Source organism: Quercus lobata, chromosome 5, assembly GCF_001633185.2.
Source record: "Quercus lobata isolate SW786 chromosome 5, ValleyOak3.0 Primary Assembly, whole genome shotgun sequence".
Classification (NCBI taxonomy): Eukaryota; Viridiplantae; Streptophyta; class Magnoliopsida; order Fagales; family Fagaceae; genus Quercus; species Quercus lobata.
The window spans coordinates 57,607,341-57,626,232 of NC_044908.1; the positions used below are offsets into that span (position 1 = coordinate 57,607,341).

At 34.7% G+C, this 18,892-nt stretch overlaps 1 protein-coding gene across 1 annotated transcript; it reads right to left on the reverse strand.

Moving 5' to 3' along the window:
• Positions 1 to 499: 499 nt before the first annotated feature.
• Positions 500 to 2,931, reverse strand: LOC115992594 (9-cis-epoxycarotenoid dioxygenase NCED2, chloroplastic). Its single transcript, XM_031116819.1, has one exon. It carries the CDS (start codon positions 2,911 to 2,913, stop codon positions 877 to 879), a length of 2,037 nt encoding a protein of 678 aa, XP_030972679.1. The 5' UTR covers positions 2,914 to 2,931; the 3' UTR covers positions 500 to 876.
• Between the last annotated feature and the right edge of the window lie 15,961 nt (positions 2,932 to 18,892).

Sequence of the window (18,892 nt, forward strand, 5' to 3'; positions counted from 1 at the left end):
AAATCACATGTATGTCGTGTAATTAATAAATTTTAGCCTAGCTTTTAGCAATGGTTTAAAGAGCCAAATGTGAACACTCTTAACGTCCATTATTTCAACAGTGTCATTTTACCATGTTGCTCACTAGTCCAAACCTACAGTATGTTTTTGTGGGGGGCAAACGAGTACAGCACTAGATCTTCTTTATTACATTGGGCGACAAACATCGGAGTTTAAAAAAGGCAAACTAAAAAAGTGATGAATATGACATACTTTCCCACCGCAAATCATGTGTCAAGACCTCATGTTGTGGGTTTGAAGTTTGAACTCCATAATTCGCAGCCTTTGGTTAGTTTTTCAACCTGATATCACGCTTCATTTCCGTAATCGAACATTGCAGTGGCATGTTCATATTATTATAAAAAAAAAAATTGCTACGAGAATAGATAGAAAGACCCGTATATAAGTTTGAAGCAGAAATCGTATTTGGAATTTCACAAAAGTAAACAAAAAATATATATAGATCCAGTTTATTGTACATGTAGATTTTTTTTTTTTTGAAAGCTGAAGTAGGTAGAAAGAGTAAGATCCAAGAGGCACAAGATCTTGCTCCATATGACACAGAAAACGAATCATCCCCAACAACACAAAAAGCAGAAACCAGCTGAGCTCAAAATCAACCTAAAGTCCAAAGCTACAAGCTGGCTCCATAAAAAAAATAAAATAAAATAACAACCCAATAAACCTAACAAAACAAAAGGGTTGTTAGGGTTTTAAATGTTGCAGGAGATTAATCCGGGGACCAACAATCCCTCTGGTATCACTCTCCCTCTAATAATTACTGTGCTTATTAAACAACAAAATGTAACAAAAACCAAAACGTCACGCCCACATGTACTATGCTTGGTTTGCTAAGTCCTTAGAGTCCACAAAAGTGCCATGAAACCCGTAAGGTACTCTTGAAGGTAACTTTATCGCCGCCTCCAGCTTCATATTCATAGCATTCACAATCTGCAGCTCTGATTTCCATGTCCTCTCATCATGAACAAAACAAAGAATATACCCATCATCCTCGTTTTCTGAGTTTGGGTCCCTTGGCAAGAAAAATGGCTCGCCACCATATTTTCTATCACCATAAATGTACTTTTTCATTTCCCCACTTAAAATATCAACCTTGGCGAACCCACTTACCTTAGGCCACGGCTCAGCAACAGCAAGATAAGCGTACTTTGTTTTCCTCCCAAGCTTGTTCTTGTTCACCATTCCAGCCTCCAAGTTCACCTCGTCCTTGATTATGGCTCGGCGCGTCGACTTCCCAGTCTTCAAATTCAGCCTAATCTCACATAGAACACTCTTTAAGCTCTCATCCGATTCGTTAAAGATCGAGTCCGGCGGTGTCATGCACGAGCCAATCACAACAACCTCGTCCGTCTCTGTCTCCTCCCAAGCATTCCACAAGTGAAAGCAAAACGTGTCTGGACATTCAACCCAAACAATATCCGAAGCATTACTCGCATTCTTAGCCAAAACACCGAACCGACACTGCTTGTTCTTGTCGTAAATCACAGGAGAGCCGCCGGTGATCATTTCTTGGAGCTTGAACACAACCTGCTGGTCAGGAATCACCACGAAATTCTCGGTAATCGCGAAGTCGTGCATCATGGTCGGCTCATGTAAAGGGATTTCAACGTCCGAGGATTTCTTTCCATCTGGGGAGAACTTGAAGTATTTAAGGTAAGGTTTCTGAATAACATCGTAGCTGAGACCAAAGAGCTCTTTGGAAACTGGGTCTACTTTTGGATGAGCAATCATTGCGGACTTAAGCTGGTCATTGAAATTGTGTCTGCCTATCGTTTCCAAGTCACCAGATGCTTTGATTCGGACTTGATACGGCAAATCGTCCTCCGACATAGCGAGAAGCCGGTCATTGAAATAAACCAAACCGGCGTTGGCAACGCCGGTTCCTTGGTTTTGATCAACGAGTCCAAAAAGCCCTCTGGCGAAGAACAAAGCTAGCCGTGCAATACCGGAGTGTCCGTGGAGTTCACCAATGGCTTTTGGGAAAACCGGGCGCCCGAGTTTTCGCTCTTGGATTAATCTTTGCGTCTCGGTGAACCGGCACACGTAGCTGGCGGTGGCGGAGCCGCCGTTAATGTTAACGGCGTGAACCATTCCGTCTCCGTCGAAGAGGTGGTGGCCGGCGACGGGGTCGAATTGTGGATTGGCTCCGTTTCGGAGGTACACGCCGTTAATGCATTTCGGGATTGTACCGATTATCGGCAGCGAGTTTCGGACCGGCTGTTCGGGCACCGGAGCGAAGTTTCCGGAGATTTGGACACGTGGGTCTGCGGTTTTGGGAAGTGGGTGTTGGCGCTCGCGTGAGACTAACGCGCCTTCGGCAAGGTCTAAGGCCATGGCTGCAGCTCTTTGCAGTGGATTCCAGTGTGGAGGCTGTGTGTTCTTCTTGGGTTTCATGGGAGTGTCATCTTTGGTGATTAGTGGCTGTTGGTAGGGCTGTTTTGGGAAATGAAGCACCGAAGGAGAATGTAAAGCACAGTGTATGATGGTGTTGTTGTTGTTGTTGGGCTTATTCTTCTTCAAGGTGATGGATTTTGATGTGAAGCCCAAGTTTAATAATGATGAAGAAGAGGATGAGAGAGTTGGATGAGACATTTGGGCTCTAGCCCAACTGCTAGAGTTGGGTGTAATTGAAGGGACTGCCATGGCTTTGAGTGTGGGGTATTGGTGTTGATTTTCTCTCTCTCTCAGATAGAGTGAAGAGAAGAGAGTTTCTTTGTTTTGGTTTTTGAGAGAGGGAGAGAGAAGTGAGTGAGTTTTTGGATAGAAAAGGAGAGAAAATGGGAGTATAAATAGAGTGTGGGGGTGGTGAAAGAGAAGGGTTTGTATTTGGTTTTGGAGGTCCACCTCAGACATCTAAGAGAATACCACGTGTTATTTTTGTGGAAAGGGCACTTTAGGATTGAAACTAGAGGTTTAGACACATAGAGCTTGGAAAAAAAGCATAATGTATTAGTGAGTGAATGAAAAGAAAGAGTTTATTTTAAGCTATTATTATTGGAAGTGTAATTAAGCTAGGGACCAATAAGAGTTGAAATTAGAGTGAGGGACACGAGTCATAATAAATAAATTTAATACGTAATAGACTTAATAGTCTAATAGAGAGTCATGCACACACACAAAAGAAGTTGGGTGAAAATGAGGAAGTCAAGCACTGTAATTGGTGCTCTATTTTGATCTAACTCCGCGTTCCTTCCTCTGTTGGTCTTGGTCTTGGTCTTTGGGCTTTAAGGACTGGTCATCCCCACCCACGTGGCCGTCCTATATACTCCCTTTCAGCCACAAAATCTTCGTCACATCACTTGCCCCACACGCTCACCATCACCGCCTCAGCCTCACACACACACACACACACACACACACATTCTCTCTCTCTCTCTCTATGATTCTCAGCTTCGCTATGGACTATAAAAAGTGGCTTGCTTGCTCTCTATCAACATCAATATTGGTCCAGATTTGTCTGTGACTAGTACATTCCTAATCCCATTAGTCCTTTACAAATTTTTTTTTTTTTTTTTGGGCTATCTCACCCATCGATTAATTTAATTAATTGTCAGCTCCTCCGCGTTCCCCAAAGGTAATTTAACTTTTTTTTTTTTTTTTTTTTTTTTTTCTAAGGCATTAGTTTGCATTGAAATAAACAGAGAATGATCAAACTGTTTAAACATTACAGGGGAGGTAAAAGGCAGTTGAACTTAGGTCATATATTAATAACTTTCTAAGTCATGTATTAATGACGGATTTGTTATGTATTAATAACTTTTTAGGTCATAATTAATGACGATTAAGTTATGTATTAATAACTTTGTAGGACATATACTAATGGCAATTTAGTTATGTATTAATAACTTTCTAAATCATGTATTAATGATGGATTTGTTATATGTCTAGTGACCAGTTTCACTGGACACGTTAAGATGTAGACACGTGTTCAATTTTAGACACGTGTCCATATCCTAACATGTTCAATGAAACTGACCACTAAATATAAGCCTTTCCCATTAACTTTTTAGGTCATGTATTAATGATGATTAAGTTATATATTAATAACTATCTAAGTTATGTATTAATGACGAATTTGTTATGTATTAATGATTTTTTAGGTCATGTATTAATGACGATTAACTTATGTATTGGATTGGATATGAGATTCCCTTAATCACATGTACGTATCAATCCATAACATTCCTAAAGATAGTGGGCTGCTTTCTTGTTACTGTTCTACCTAAGATGGCTTCAAGCTCCTTCACTTCTTATTTGTGGGTATACATGCCTAATTGTCAGTTTTGCCTATAAGAAAAAAAACAAAAAAGTTAATTAGTTAACAAATTAATGTAAGATAATTGTGCCCAAATTAGAGATGAATGGGATGTACATGTATTCCAATTGATCAAAAAAGAATGACACTATGTAGGATTTCCGTGGATTTAGACGTAACTCATAAGAGTTTCCAATGTATGAACATGCGAGCCTAACTCATGATTTCTTTGGACGGGGGAAAATAATAGACAAGGGTAGGGTGGGGCGAGAGGGATGTAGGTCTTGTTTGTGACTTTATAACTTAAATTCTTACGTTAAATGACGTCTTATATGTTATATTAATGTCTCAATTAAAGTTTTCAAGATTTCGTGAGAACTCTATTGGCAAGAAGGACCTAATAAAACTTATTCGTGGTCCATAAAAGAATGCAAAAGTTTTATCTCCCCAAACCTTATTTTGAGGACAACTGGTTTGCCTACTCTACCAACCAGCTTATAGCTCAATCATTTTATACCTTTTGCATCTCTATTATGGTTTTTTTTTTTTTTTTTTGGTCATTTCATTTTTTTGATTCATATGTTTTTGTGAGAGTAATGATTCAGGATTCTCTTGCATAACAATTACAATATATATAACTTTACCTTATATATCCATCTTATATAATCTTGAATTAGTGAGGCATAAATATCAGGCACCTATGCGTTTAACCATCAACATCTGTATGTTTATGAATTATCAGTACAATAATTAATATTATCTTGGAAAGTATTGATATAATATCAACTACGAAAATAACATTTTGATGTTTACTAGATAAAATGCCACAGCAAGTTATTTCTAGGTCCCCCAACTGATCGTCTATGCTATATAAAATGAATATTTAGCTTCACAATTGCAAGGACGTACGATCGATGCCATTAATGCCTCTCGTGGGAAAAAGGGCAATGGTAATGTGACTTTGGATTTTTATGTTTATCCTGTTTCAATTTTTTTGGTTGCGGTCCAACAACAAACCCATCGGAGCCATTGTTTGTGGAGGGCCACCAGACAAAGGATGAAAATGATGCTGATAGATGATATCTCTCTTTCTTCTACTTTTCCCGTTGGAATGTAAGCCACAGTTGTACATATTAGATACTTTTGAGTGGGGATTAGCTTCTTCACTAGAAATTTTAATTTCTGAATTTTTTCAAATATTTCTTCATATAGATCTAGATAGAAGAAATTGACTAGAAAATGGATATATTAATCAAGAAGATGTAGCAAATACTACTGAAATAAAAGATAGGTAATTTCCCCAGCTATGCATTAAAAAATCTGCGATATATTTTCTTATTTATGAAACTGACCAGGCAGATTCTCAAAAAAGAAATGAAACCAACTAGACAAGCCTTTCTTTTTTTAAGGTGAGTGTACACTTGCACATGTAGTACATACAATCTCTAAAAACAAGAGAAACTATAACTTCATGTCACTGTTTTAAAATTTACAGTTTTCTTTGTATTTGAAGGGTGTGTATATTATGTGTGCATTGAGGAATGTGTACTAGACATTTTCCTTATGATACTATTTTTTTAATGAGAATTACTGATAATTACTCTTTACCATCAGTATAAAACATTAATGGATTTCTTTTCTATATAGATTGGATTCAAACCAAATTTTTTATTTAAAGATAAAAGACTTTATTAATTAAACCATCTATAATCAAGATTATCTATTAAAAAAGAAAAAGCTAGCTATCTATAACCAAAATATTATTATTAAAATCTTATTTTATATGTTCTTTTTAGAAATATCTACTTCAATGCCTGGGACAAGTGAAAGTTCGGTGTCCTAAATAAACTGCTTCGTACATCTGTTCACATTGTCATTTTGTGTTAGCAAATATCTCATTGGAAGATTTGATCTCTCTCTTTCTCTGAGTTTTGATAAGAGAGTACTAATTTGCCAATCAATCAGAGACATGATTTCTTTTTTATGCTTACGATTTGATTAATATATTACTTCACCTAATGTCATGGATGACTCTAAACAACATTAAGTGCGAATCTATGTCCATTTTTTTATCTCCTATTCAAAGGATAGATGGTGAGACAGAGATGCTCCTCTTGTTGCCTACCATTGGATCCATCTCAGAGTAATCTGACATTCTTAAATACATCCATCTGTCCCTTATATGAAGAAATATACTCAGTATATTTTCGGAGATAATTAATGTAAGCATAATCAAGCAGAGACGCCATGTGCACTTTCTTTTTCATATTAATTTAGTTTAGTAACTTTGTCCACAGTTATTGTGTAATTAAATAAAAAGGTATTAGGGGAAGTTATTCATATAAACAGACAATGAATGCAATGTTTTCTTCTTCTTTTTCCTTTTGAGCTTAAAATCCAACTATTATTCATTAAAAGAATTATATGGCAGAGTTTAAATCTTTTTTGTTTTGTTTTTTTACTCCCATACTAGTCTTTGGACAATTTGGAAAGTAGGGTATTACAAAATCATTCGGTTGTGCTAGGATTGGAAACTAAACTGAATTAGATAAGTTTGTGTTGTACACGTGTATTAAGTCTCATATTAGGAGTTACTATATTGATCTTGGTTTTATTAAATGATTAGGAGGAGCCTAAATTGAATGGTCAGGTCCTGTATTGAGTGTTTACTAAGTTGATTTTAGTCAATATATGAGCAATCATGAATAGTGCTAATTGTAACTTGATTAGTCCTTTTAGAGTGTAAGCATTATAAAGATGTGACTATAGCTAATTGTAATTCATTTCACCATTATTTTTACTTAAATTTAAAAGGTTGAAGATGGTCATCTAAATAAGAAGATTATAGTCATGGCCTCATGGGAACAAAACTCTGCACATTTACTAGATTTAAAATTGTGTTAATTAACTGGCCTCTTTTAATAAAATTGAATGTAATCTATGCATATGAAATTAGGGTATTCCCTGAAATGAAAATATGGGTGGCAAGAATTCAACTGGCATTGAATAGGTTCTTGAATTAATAATCTTAATGGTTGACATTGCCGCTAAATGGCTTTACCAGGGCTTTCAAAACCTTCTTTCAACAATATTATTTTGACTGTTCACTGGACTCGATAAAAGGAACAAGAGAGATTAGAATCTCTCCAAAATTTTGGTTCGGCATTTGGAGCTATCAAATGCAGCCTAAACTCTTTATCAAAAAAATAATAATAATAATAAATGCAGCCTAACCTTGCAGGTGACAGGAAAATATAAGCATAATTTGAAATGTACAAATCACTTCAAATCATTTACATGTTTTAGATTCCTCTCCAATGACATTGTGCTTTGTTATAGTACCTGTTTTGTATCCTAGCTAGCTGAAACAGGTACTTAAATAATTACAGAATCGTACGTGTGCGATTTGTATGTCATATTTTTTCTGTTGCAATTATATCCTATTCTATATAATCCTTTCGAAAAGAAAATTCATACCCATTGTTGCTTTTGTTGGAACAAAAGAAGCAAATATTCCCACCTTGAATTGATTTACATTGGCTTCAAATATATGCAAAGTTCGATGTTAATTCATGCAAGTTGTTTCAATTTGTCGTGTGCTCGTGCATAATGCATTACATCCTTCCAAGATAAATCATATGACAGCTATATAGAACAATTCCTTAGGACTAGAGGACTTTTCACCTCACCATCAATGGAGGCATATATGACAGCACAAAGTGTTGTGTGGTACTGGTATCCTTAGCACAACGCAATTACAACTTGTTGAAGATGTTCCAATAGAGAGTGAATTTTTCATCTAACATCGTTCATGTCTTGTCCATTTGCTATGCTTATGTACTCTATGGTTTTTCACTTAGCTGAAGGGGCATTATCCTTGGGACGTTCCCTGTCTATGTCCATGAACTCAGAAAAATTCAACAATCCACTTGCGAAAACGAAGTGACACTTCATTAACCCTATAGTCATCTCACAGCTCTTCATGTCTTGAGTCTCTCTTGACAATGACAAACCACCCCAAGTGGCTTCATCACTTGGGGACGAATTAATGTTGTGCAACGATGGCTCGTAATTATTCGGACATGTCTATCTCCACCATAAAGTCGAATCCAGCAAAGAATACAAATTTTCGCAACTGTTCAAATCGATATTATTCTAATCATAACTTATCATGTCAACTGCAGTAAAAGAGAACATAAAAATTTGTGTCTAAAGCATTAGACGATGAAATTTGGGTTTTGGCTTCTTTCCTTCATTCTTTCCTTTCTTTTTGTATATTTTAGTTGCTAGCATGAGAGATTAATCTTGCTGATGATGCTGGTTTGATCTATGTTTCAATATGAGCATGGCTACCAACAGTGAAGTAAAGTTTAGGATGACTAGCGTTAGTCAACCACGCGCAGGAAGAATCACATGGGTTTGCACTTAAAAATTTTCATTTCTTAAGGTTAAGCCAATGATGAATGAATTATTGGATCAGCTAATTAAAATTTAAAAGCTCCGGCCAACTTTTGATTATTTTGATATTGAGAAGGTGGTTATTGCCGTTGTTAGCAGTTGGCACATGGAGTGCATATTTGTCAAACCAAAAATATCCCTGCACTAGGATTAATTTATGCTAAGAATAGTTAGTGCAGTCTTTCTCAGATTTGTTTTAGTTTGCTTAACAAATTTGTTTTTATAATTATAATAAGCCTCTGCAAGCACGATTATCGAGATGCGATTAGATTAGCAGTGACTTATTACTTAGACTAACTTTGCCACATCAAGCCATAGATATAACCATTGACATTAATATCTTTTATAGTAGTGAGTGAGACAAGTTTGTTTGGGCTTATATAAGGTTACTCCGGGAAACCAAAAATCTTAGCGATGATCTAACTTGTACGTTACAATCATCACGCAAAAAACCTCGCTTTCTTTTAAAAGAAACGTTATTTAATGCTGTAATGCACCGTCTTTCAACCAAAATAATAATAATAATTGCAAACATATTTCTCCATTCATTCCATATTGTTGATCATTTTTCTTTTTGATTACAACAAGTGAGAGAGAGAGTTTATCATGCAGATTCTCCTCCACAGATAACAAAGGATGCCATTAGGCCATAAGGTCATTGTCGATATAAATTAGATGTCATTAGGCCATAAGGTCATTGTCGATATAAATTAGAGTAACGTTGGTACCACATAAAATGGCATAATTTGTGCCACAATTCACCCATATGATGGGTTGTGAGTGGTAATGATATGATAGTGGGTTCATGTGGGGATACACATCTACCACTCACGACTCGCTACGTGGATGAGTTGTGATACAAGTTGTGTCATTTTATGTGACACTAGCATTACTCTATAAATTATGCTAGGTCTATTTCAATAGAAAACCTTATGTGGAGATATCTTTTCACTTCTTTTTTTTCTTTTTTCTTTTTTGTATTTGTTGGTATCATAAAATAAATAAATAAAAAATCAAAGGAAAACTATTTCTCAATTTCTCATATTTAACTTAGCATGAGGTAGAGTTGTTTTTTGCTAAAATTTTCTGGAAAACAACTCTGTCACAAGCGAAACTAAATAAGGAAAATATAAAATAAAAAATAAATAAATAAAGTTTTTCAACTCATTTTAAAGTCACTCACAAATATAGGAAAATGAGATAGTTTTTTATAAAATATTTTTTTGGAAAAAGATTCTTTTTCTAAACAATATTAATATCCATAAAAACATAGAGAATTTAGGACCACAATTTTTTTAGTTACAACTTTGCTACAATTTTGATGTGACTAACTCTAAATAGTAGAGAAAAAATAGTAGGTCCATGTAAAAATGATAGACAATCATTTATATATAGTCTGCCATGTTAGAGTTGTGCAAAGTTGTAGCAAAAATTTAATGGTCCTGGCTACAACAATTCATTAATTAAAAATGTTATCAATAATGTTTTCATTAATTTTTCAAAAAAATAATTATATTGTGAGATATCATAAAATGGAATAGATTAAAAACAATACAGCACAAAGGGGTATATAAGAGAGAAGAAATATAGGTAGAAAGAATAAGAAAATAGTTATCAATTCAAGTCATGTCATAATCCAGGGTAAAACTTAGGTACACTATTTTAAATACAATATATTAGATTTTTTAATTAAATTCAAATACATGGTTGTATTAAATTAAATTTGCTTAAAATATTGTTTGTGTTTCATTGGTTAATAAATCCATATGTTTGATTTAATTGAAGAACATAATATATTGCATCTAATCAAGGTAATTGAAGTTTTTCCCTTACACTAATCTAATTGATGAGATATATATATATATATATATTTATATATATATTCAAATCACTATCTTCATCTAAAGTATTTGATTACAAAATAATTAGGAAGATTAGGGCATAACTTTTTTTATCTAAATGTTTTTATGTTCTTTTGAAAAATAAATTTAGTATTATTCAATAGAAGCATCATCAGAAATTTGAATTTGTTTTCTTTTTCTTTATATTTTTCTTTTTTTATGGTTTTTTTTTTCAGCCTTTTGGATTCAATCTAATTAAGGTCTCTCATTTAATAAGAAGAGATTTTAAAAATTGGCCTAATTGGAATTTACGCTTTGTTAGCCTTTTAAAATGAAAATAATGGATACTGATTAATTGAGCTAACATGGAATGCACATAAGAAAATACATATACCCTACCTCAGGCTCATTAATTGCCCACGATGGTTTGATTTGGTCAGTTTAGAGCTCATGATACTTGAGACTGGAGGATCACATGTTTAGCACTTAATTGTGGTAAGTATCAACCACCCTAATAAGATTATCGTGAATTAATTAATGAATTACTTGACATTAACAATTCGATCAAATTATGGAGGAAACAAGATGTTTATTTCTTCTGTTGGCGGCACACGGAAAGGGCAATGCTAATTAAAAATCATGCACTTTTATTAAACATTGACATTTGCATTATTTGACCTACTTATTTTTCTAAATCACTTAATAATTTTAATAGACAGTAAGTGACTGAATTATCCTTATGAATTATGATTGGTAAACTTTGTCATGGGAATAAAAAAAATAAATAAGACCAAAAAAAAAAAAAAACACTAAACCAAAGCCAACTTAGAGAACTAATTCAGTACACAGAATTACATAAGAACAACCAAACTTATCAGCAATAAAAAATTGGCAATGAGACTAAATATATATAAATTTTTACAAATAATGAGTGTGTTTAAAATAGGCGAGAATTTCTTTGATTATTTAATAATTGGGAAGAGAGTAATTTGAACAATGAACATTATATAATGAGGGGACACGTCTTGTGTTCATAGTATCGATCAAGCCTAGCTAAACACAATCTTGATCTGAGAGGTAACAGTTAAACTACAAAACTATCAGTAATAACAAGCATGCGAGGGATTTAGGCAAAAGAAAGAAGAGAAATATAAGAGCAAGCAAGAGTGACAATAAGTACTCCAAAAAAAAAAAAAAAAAAGCACTCAATTCACTGTAGCACCTCCAAAATTGAAGGACTGCCAAACACAGCCCCTCCGGTGAACTATATATATTGGGTCCCATTACCGACGTATACACATGGGTGCAAAGGTTCACATCCACATGTGAAGATCCCAAAGAATATCTTCTGAAGCATCTTATAATTTTCATTTCTGTTTCTTTCCATTTCATGTTTTTTTTTTTTTTCTTTTTTGATGAATATTCTATTTTCTCTCCAATGAAAGAAGATGAAGAACAACTCCAATTATCATTTCTTTTTTCCTCTGTAAAATACTCATTCCATTGGTTGGAAAATATTGAAACCGTTTCATGTTGAAGTTTGTGTATTGTTTTACTTCTTTATTTTGAAAGATGTACCTAATTAAGAGTCTAAGCATGCATAGTTTGCATTAAAAACAATTATATATTTTAAAATTAACTTGGACCGTTATGAATTATGATCCTACCATAGCATGTGTGAAATCTAAACAAGACTTATGCCCTTTGAATGGCATATTAAGTCCAAAGCCACCTCCATAGTCAAACTTAATTATATGATTTGGCAGGTAAAGATTAAGCAAATCCGGTTTTAGGTACGTGGAAATTGACCCCTCCTCAAAACCCTTTTTCTACTTTCCCTTTTTTTTTGGGTCAAATTTAAGAAAGCACCCAAGACTCACTGGAGAGAATAATGTATGGACATTGGGCTGCAAATCGGGTGGTCCTCTTCTCTTTCTTTTATCAACAAATATATTATTCTTGGTGCCTGCAAGAAGATGGATAGAATAATTGGAAGAGATTACCTAACTGATCACTGATCAAAAATAATTAACTACCAACTACCAATACCAATATCAGTTAAACCTAGAACTCAATGAAGTAATTGTACCAATCCTTATTACTAACCTACTGTATATATCCATGCTCTAAACTTAAGCTGCTTGCTGCAAGAACACCATAGAGCTTAAAATACGTTTTTCTCACTCTTCTCTATGTGCATGCACTCTCAAAAAGAGATGGTCAAATACTTCTGGGAAAAAAAAACCTACAATAATTGAGTGGCAATGAAAAACCCAAGAATTAGGTATAAAATGGTTCTTTTAACTGCAAAATTTGATATGAAACTAGTGCTAACTTTAGACAAAAGGCGAATAAGACAAAGTGAGGTAGGCTCCTGAGAGAGAGAGAGAGATTTGTAATGGGATTGTGTTTGTGTTGGGTGTGTTCGGCAGCACATGGGTTGCAAAGAATATGGGGGAATGTGAGGAGCATGGTTGGACATTTCACATTATGTAGGGCATCTTCCACTTAGGAATTTTGTGGGGATGGAGACTTTACCAAGAAAATTATCGTGGCTGTGTTGTGCAAGTATTCTTCTTTCATTAGGACTAAGGAGTGTATCACGCATCCTTATTAAGAGTTTTGCACGTTATATGTTTTGACTCACATCTTTCATAAATTGATCACATAATTTGACCACCCTCTCTCTCTCTCTCTCTCTCATTCTAAACCTCAGTAATTAAAAGTGTCTTTTCTCTTTGGCTGATCTTCCACTACTTCATGTTCCATTTTCTTTTTCTCGGCTAAGTATCAACGAGTTACTAGTTGTCCCGATGCATGAACCAGCAGATTAGAATGGGAAACATTTTCCTAGACAAGTAAGATATGCTTGTTTATAAAAGTGATTCACTAATTCAAGGTTGTTCAGCTTTTAGTAATTATATCTCGATCCGTCAATGTAGGTCCTACAGTACTTTTATTTAATCTTCAACTCATGTGCTCATTTTGCTTGCAAAATGCGGTACCGTCTTTTTGATTTTTTGTACAAATTAAATGCATGTATAAAAAGAAAGCGATGAACATTGGTCTTTATTTTCTTTTCTAGTTTAATGACTGCGAAACAAACCTTTGAGGTAAGAATATGAAAATATTTTACCAGTCATATCTACATTAAGTTTCCCACAATGGTTGAATTATTTTAACTCGAGTATATAAAGTGCAATTTGATATTGGTGCACAAATAAATTTGACATAAACTATTTGGTTTAGTAGTGGAAAACTTTAGAGGTAAAGAAAGGAAAGATGAAAGTGAGTTATTTCTACATCTAGTTTCCCATAATGGCTGAATCATATCAACTTGCGTATAAGTGCAATTATAGGTGCACCAACAAATTTGACACAAAACTATGTGGTATAGTAGGTCAATGATGTTCCACTCGCACCATATGGATGCCAGTACCTCATGATTCAACAGAAAGTAACTCCTTTAGGACACGAAAGCTTGGGATCATTATCTCATCTTCCCGAGTAGGTAGAAGGTTATAATGAGAATACATATATTGTCCTCAGCATCTCTTTTCAAGATGAAGTGGGAAAATTTAATGAGAAAATTAGAGAGGAGGGCATGATTTAATTGGTGTTGTGTTTAATCTTTGGATGATTTTGAAAGTGCACGATAAAATTTAGAATAAAATATAGGAGAAAACCTAGGATGCACAAACAAGAATACGGACACGAGTACGGGTATGACATAATGACTCAAGTAATTTTTGAAAAATTATAACATGAAACGATAGATACGACACCAGTATAACACGGGTACAACATGAATACAACATGAGTATGTGCGGCACCTTAAATGAAGTGTCCGTGTTGTTGAGTGCATAAAGCACGTGATCCAGCTAGTCCACAAAGTAAAAGCCCACATATGGGCTTGTATTATTATTCCGTGGCTAGAAGGTAGTAGTATAGTCTCCAAATTCAAGTGGATTAGGATTTGTGTGCTACTAGGAGTGTAAGTCGGTTGGGTAATATATAAAGACAATATATATTAAGTTTTTGTGTGGGACGCATATTGAAGAATAGAGAAAAAGGATTGCCACACAATGAGCAAAAGGTGAGAGTAGCAACAAGGATTGCCACACAAGGAAAAAGAAAAAAGAAAAAAAGGAAGCCTCTTAGAGAAAGAAGACAACCAAGAAAGAGAGTTGTGCATGGAGAAGAAAATAAAAAGGAGGGACCAAAATGTTGCCACCTTTGAAAAAGATAATTGGTGTGTGTGAGAGCAAAAAAAACAAGCAATATTTTTTCTTTAGTCGTGAGATATACATAAAAATTATTGTAATTGATTTGATAATAATGAAATTATTCGGAGTTTTTCCCATAGGTTTTTTCCTTCAAGAAGAAAGGGTTTTCCACGTAAATTTTGTGTTCTTGTATGTGATTGTTATTTTGGATTGCGAATATTGTGAATAATATTATTTGGGACCCAACAAGTGGTATCAGAGCCAGGTTAGAGTGGAAGTGATGGCCAGAGAAGAAGGCAAGGCTTCAGAAATTGAGAAGTTTGATGGAACAAACTTCGGATATTGGAGAATGTAGATTGAAGATTATCTTTATAGGAAGAAATTGCATCTGCCTCTTTTGGAGACGAAACCTAAAACTATGAAGGATGAAGACTGGAACCTTCTTGATAGACAGGTATTGGGAGTTATTCGATTAACTCTGTCAAGATTAGTTGCGCACAATATTGTGAAAGAAAATACCATAGTGGATTTGATAAAGGCTTTGTCTAGCATGTATGAAAAGTCGTCGGTTAACAACAAGGTGTATCTGATGAAAAAGTTATTTAATCCGAAGAAAGCAAAAGGCACTCCTATAACACAGCATCTGAATGAGTTTAATACAATCACAAATAAATTATCCACTGTGGAAATTGAATTTGATGATGAGGTTCATGCATTGATTCTTTTGGCTTCCTTACCAAACAGTTGGGAAGCCATTAGAATGGCGGTGAGTAATTTTGCAGGGAAAAGCAAACTTAAATATGATGATATTCGAGATTTAATTTTAAGTGAAGAGGTTTGCAGGAGAGATGCGAATATAGACAATGCACAAGATCAAGCTTTTGTTATGGAGAATAAGAGCAGAGGTAGAAGCAGAGGACCTAATAATCGAAAATTCAATAATAGGTCACAATCAAGAGATAAATCTTAGTTCAAGGAAACTAGAAAATGCTTCCATTGTGGGAAAAAGTGTCACTTAAGAAGAGATTGTTGGCATTGAAATAGGGAATAAAATAAAGGAAAATATGAAAAGAATGATAGTGAGAAAAATATTACAGCTGTTATGATTGCTGAGGATGTTGTGGTGCTCTCTATTGAAGAGCAAAAGTGTGAGCATGTTGCTAATAATGATGATGAGTGAGTTGTTGATCCTGCATCCTCCCACGATGTTATCCCTACAAAGGGGTTGTTTACCACGTACAAAGCAAGAGACTTTGGTGCAGTGAAGATGGATAATTCTAATTACTCAAAATTTGTGGGAATTGGTAATGTGTGCTTGAAACCAATGTTGGTAGCACTATGATGTTGAAGAACGTGCGACATGTTCTAGATTTAAAGATGAATGTGTTTTCTACATTGGCTATGGATCGAGTGGGTTATTGTAACTACCTTGGTAATGGAAGATGGAAACTTACTAAGGGATTAGTGGTTGTTGTAAAAGGACATGCATGTTGCGGTATGTACAAGACTCATGTGAAGACCTATAAGAAGAAGTTCAATGAGATTAAAAATTTTGAAAAGACTCCACAAATGAGAGTTGGGATTAAGGGTGTTGATACCAAGAATGTGAAATTCTCATTGTCTGATAGTGCTTTAGAAGAGCAAGTGGTAGGTGATGAAGAATATAAAGATGTTAAGGCTGCATGGGATGATGATGAAGTGAAAGACCTTGGAGGTCTTGAACAGGGGGAGCAATATCCTCCACTAGTGATTGTTGGAGAACATCAAATTGTTAGTTTCAAGAATAATTGGGCTTTTGATGAAGGGGAGCCAAGGGATTGGATTAAATAAATCCAAGATGAGATTAATTATTTGAGAATGAAATAGATTGACGTTGATGAAGTGTTCTCAATATTGGTGAAGATAATGAAGAAGATCAAGCCTTGTGTTGGCTTGATTGACACAGAATTTTGTTGAAGAGATAGAATGAAGATCTCTTCCCATCAGTGGGCTAGAGGAGGAGATTGTTAGGTGCATAGAGCACGTGGTCCAGCCCACGAAGTAAAAGCCCACATATGGGCTTGTATTATTATTTCGTGGCTAGCAAGTAGTAGTATAGTCTCCAAATTCAAGTGAATTAGGATTCGGGTGCTACTAGGAGTGTAAGCCGGTTGGATAATATATAAAGACAATATATATTAAGTTTTTGTGCGTGCCGCATATTGAAGAATAGAGAAAAAGGATTGCTATACGAAGAGCAAAGGTGAGAGTAGCAACAAGGATTGCCACACAAGAGGAAAAGAGAGAGAGAGAGAGAGAGAGAGAGAGAGAGAGAGAGAGAGGAGAGCAGCCAAGAAAGAGAGTTGTGCATGGAGAAGAAAATAAAAAAAATTAAAAAAAAAAAGAAAAAGAGCAAAGTGTTGCCGCCTTTGAGAAAGATAGTTAGTGTGTGTGAAAGCAAAGAAAACAAGAGAGATTTTTTCTTTAACTATGAGATATACACAAAAATTATTATAATTGATTTGATAATAGTAAAATTATTCAGAGTTTGTCCTATAGTTTTACCCTTCAAGAAAAAAGAGTTTTCTACATAAATTTTGTTTTCTTGTATATGATTGTTATTTTGGATTGCTAATATTGTTGATAATATTATTTGGGACCCAACACGTGCATCCTAGAAGAAAACAAGTACAAGAAGCTGGACTGACACGAGTACAACATAGATACGACATGAGTATGCACGGCACCTTAAATGAAGAGTCCGTGCATCCCAGGAGAAAACAAATACAAGAAACTGTACTGAACTGTAAAAGTTTGTGAATGTAAGAAAGTTATGAAACTTCAGATGCATTTCGAAGTTTTGATAAAATTCACAATTTATATGAATAATGGAAATGTAAGTGAAGCATGGGGCAATATTGGTCCTACAGATGCTTCATGCATCCAACCAAATATCTCACGAAAAAAAATGTGACCAAGGTGCTTGTGTTGTTGCCACATGAACTAAGTGTGCCATTTTGTTCCAGCTGGACGCCGGCTTTCTAGACCAAGCAACTTGTACAGAACCCCCCAGTATTTTGGATAGCAAACAGTCACAACCACCAAATTAAGACGCGGCTGCTTAATCAATCTTAATGTCCATGTGATCACCACAAATTCAGATGGCTAATCATGCCTGCTTGTAGAGACTTATTACAAACTCTTCTATACTTGGATCGTTCCCATTTGTTCTTTTATGCCATTTCATTTTTCCATTTCATGCGCGAGTTTTGACAAAACAGTGAAATTTTTATTTTCCAGGTTAATGTACTTTGAGCTACAATTAACCAAACAGTTGTTGTGATCATTAGTAGCATATATTATATATGAAACTGTCTCCAAAAATACCCAAGTTTTGGAACTTTACAATAAAAATTGGACAGCCTATGTCAATGGTTTATATTTGTTTTTATACTTGTCTTTTTCTTTTATTTTGGCCTTCTTTTTAAGCTAGCAAAATGGCTTATAAACAGACTTTCCCATCCCAGAACTTGCTTTGCTTTAATTATTTGGAAAACAAATTAAAGTCTATCCTGGTTGCTGTTTTTAAAATGTCAATAAGAGTAGCGATTTTCTATTGCTACCCTTTTCTCACATATAGTGGCCTTAAAATTCATGTAAGGTTGACGGAGAAACCAAGGGATAAAATTGCTTTTTTCAGATTGAAGTTGCCAGGCATGACTAGCAAATTTGGGATGTGAGCAATTTTTTCTTTAATAAATAAATATATAAAATCTTATGTGAAGTCCATCAATTGACTAGAGGGTGACAATTCATGTTAGCGGATTATGTTCATGTTGTTTTGAGATAATTAAGGAAATTCAAGAACATAGTTCAACCCTAATGTGATTTTTTTAATAATTGTGTCAAAATTTTTCAAGCCTAACATACGCTACCTATTTATTAAGCTAGCTAGTTAGCATAACACAACTCATTTCAACATATTTGTTAGGCAATTCAAGGAAAAATAAAGGTAAAAGAGAGTTTTTTTTTCCCTTTATTTTGGGTGAAAAAAGGTTAAAAGACTTTAAAGA

What these genes read in the sequence shown, in the direction of transcription:
- LOC115992594 (XM_031116819.1), bottom strand. Translation starts at nt 2,913, where the DNA reads ATGTCTGAGGTGGACCTCCAAAACCAAATACAAACCCTTCTCTTTCAC.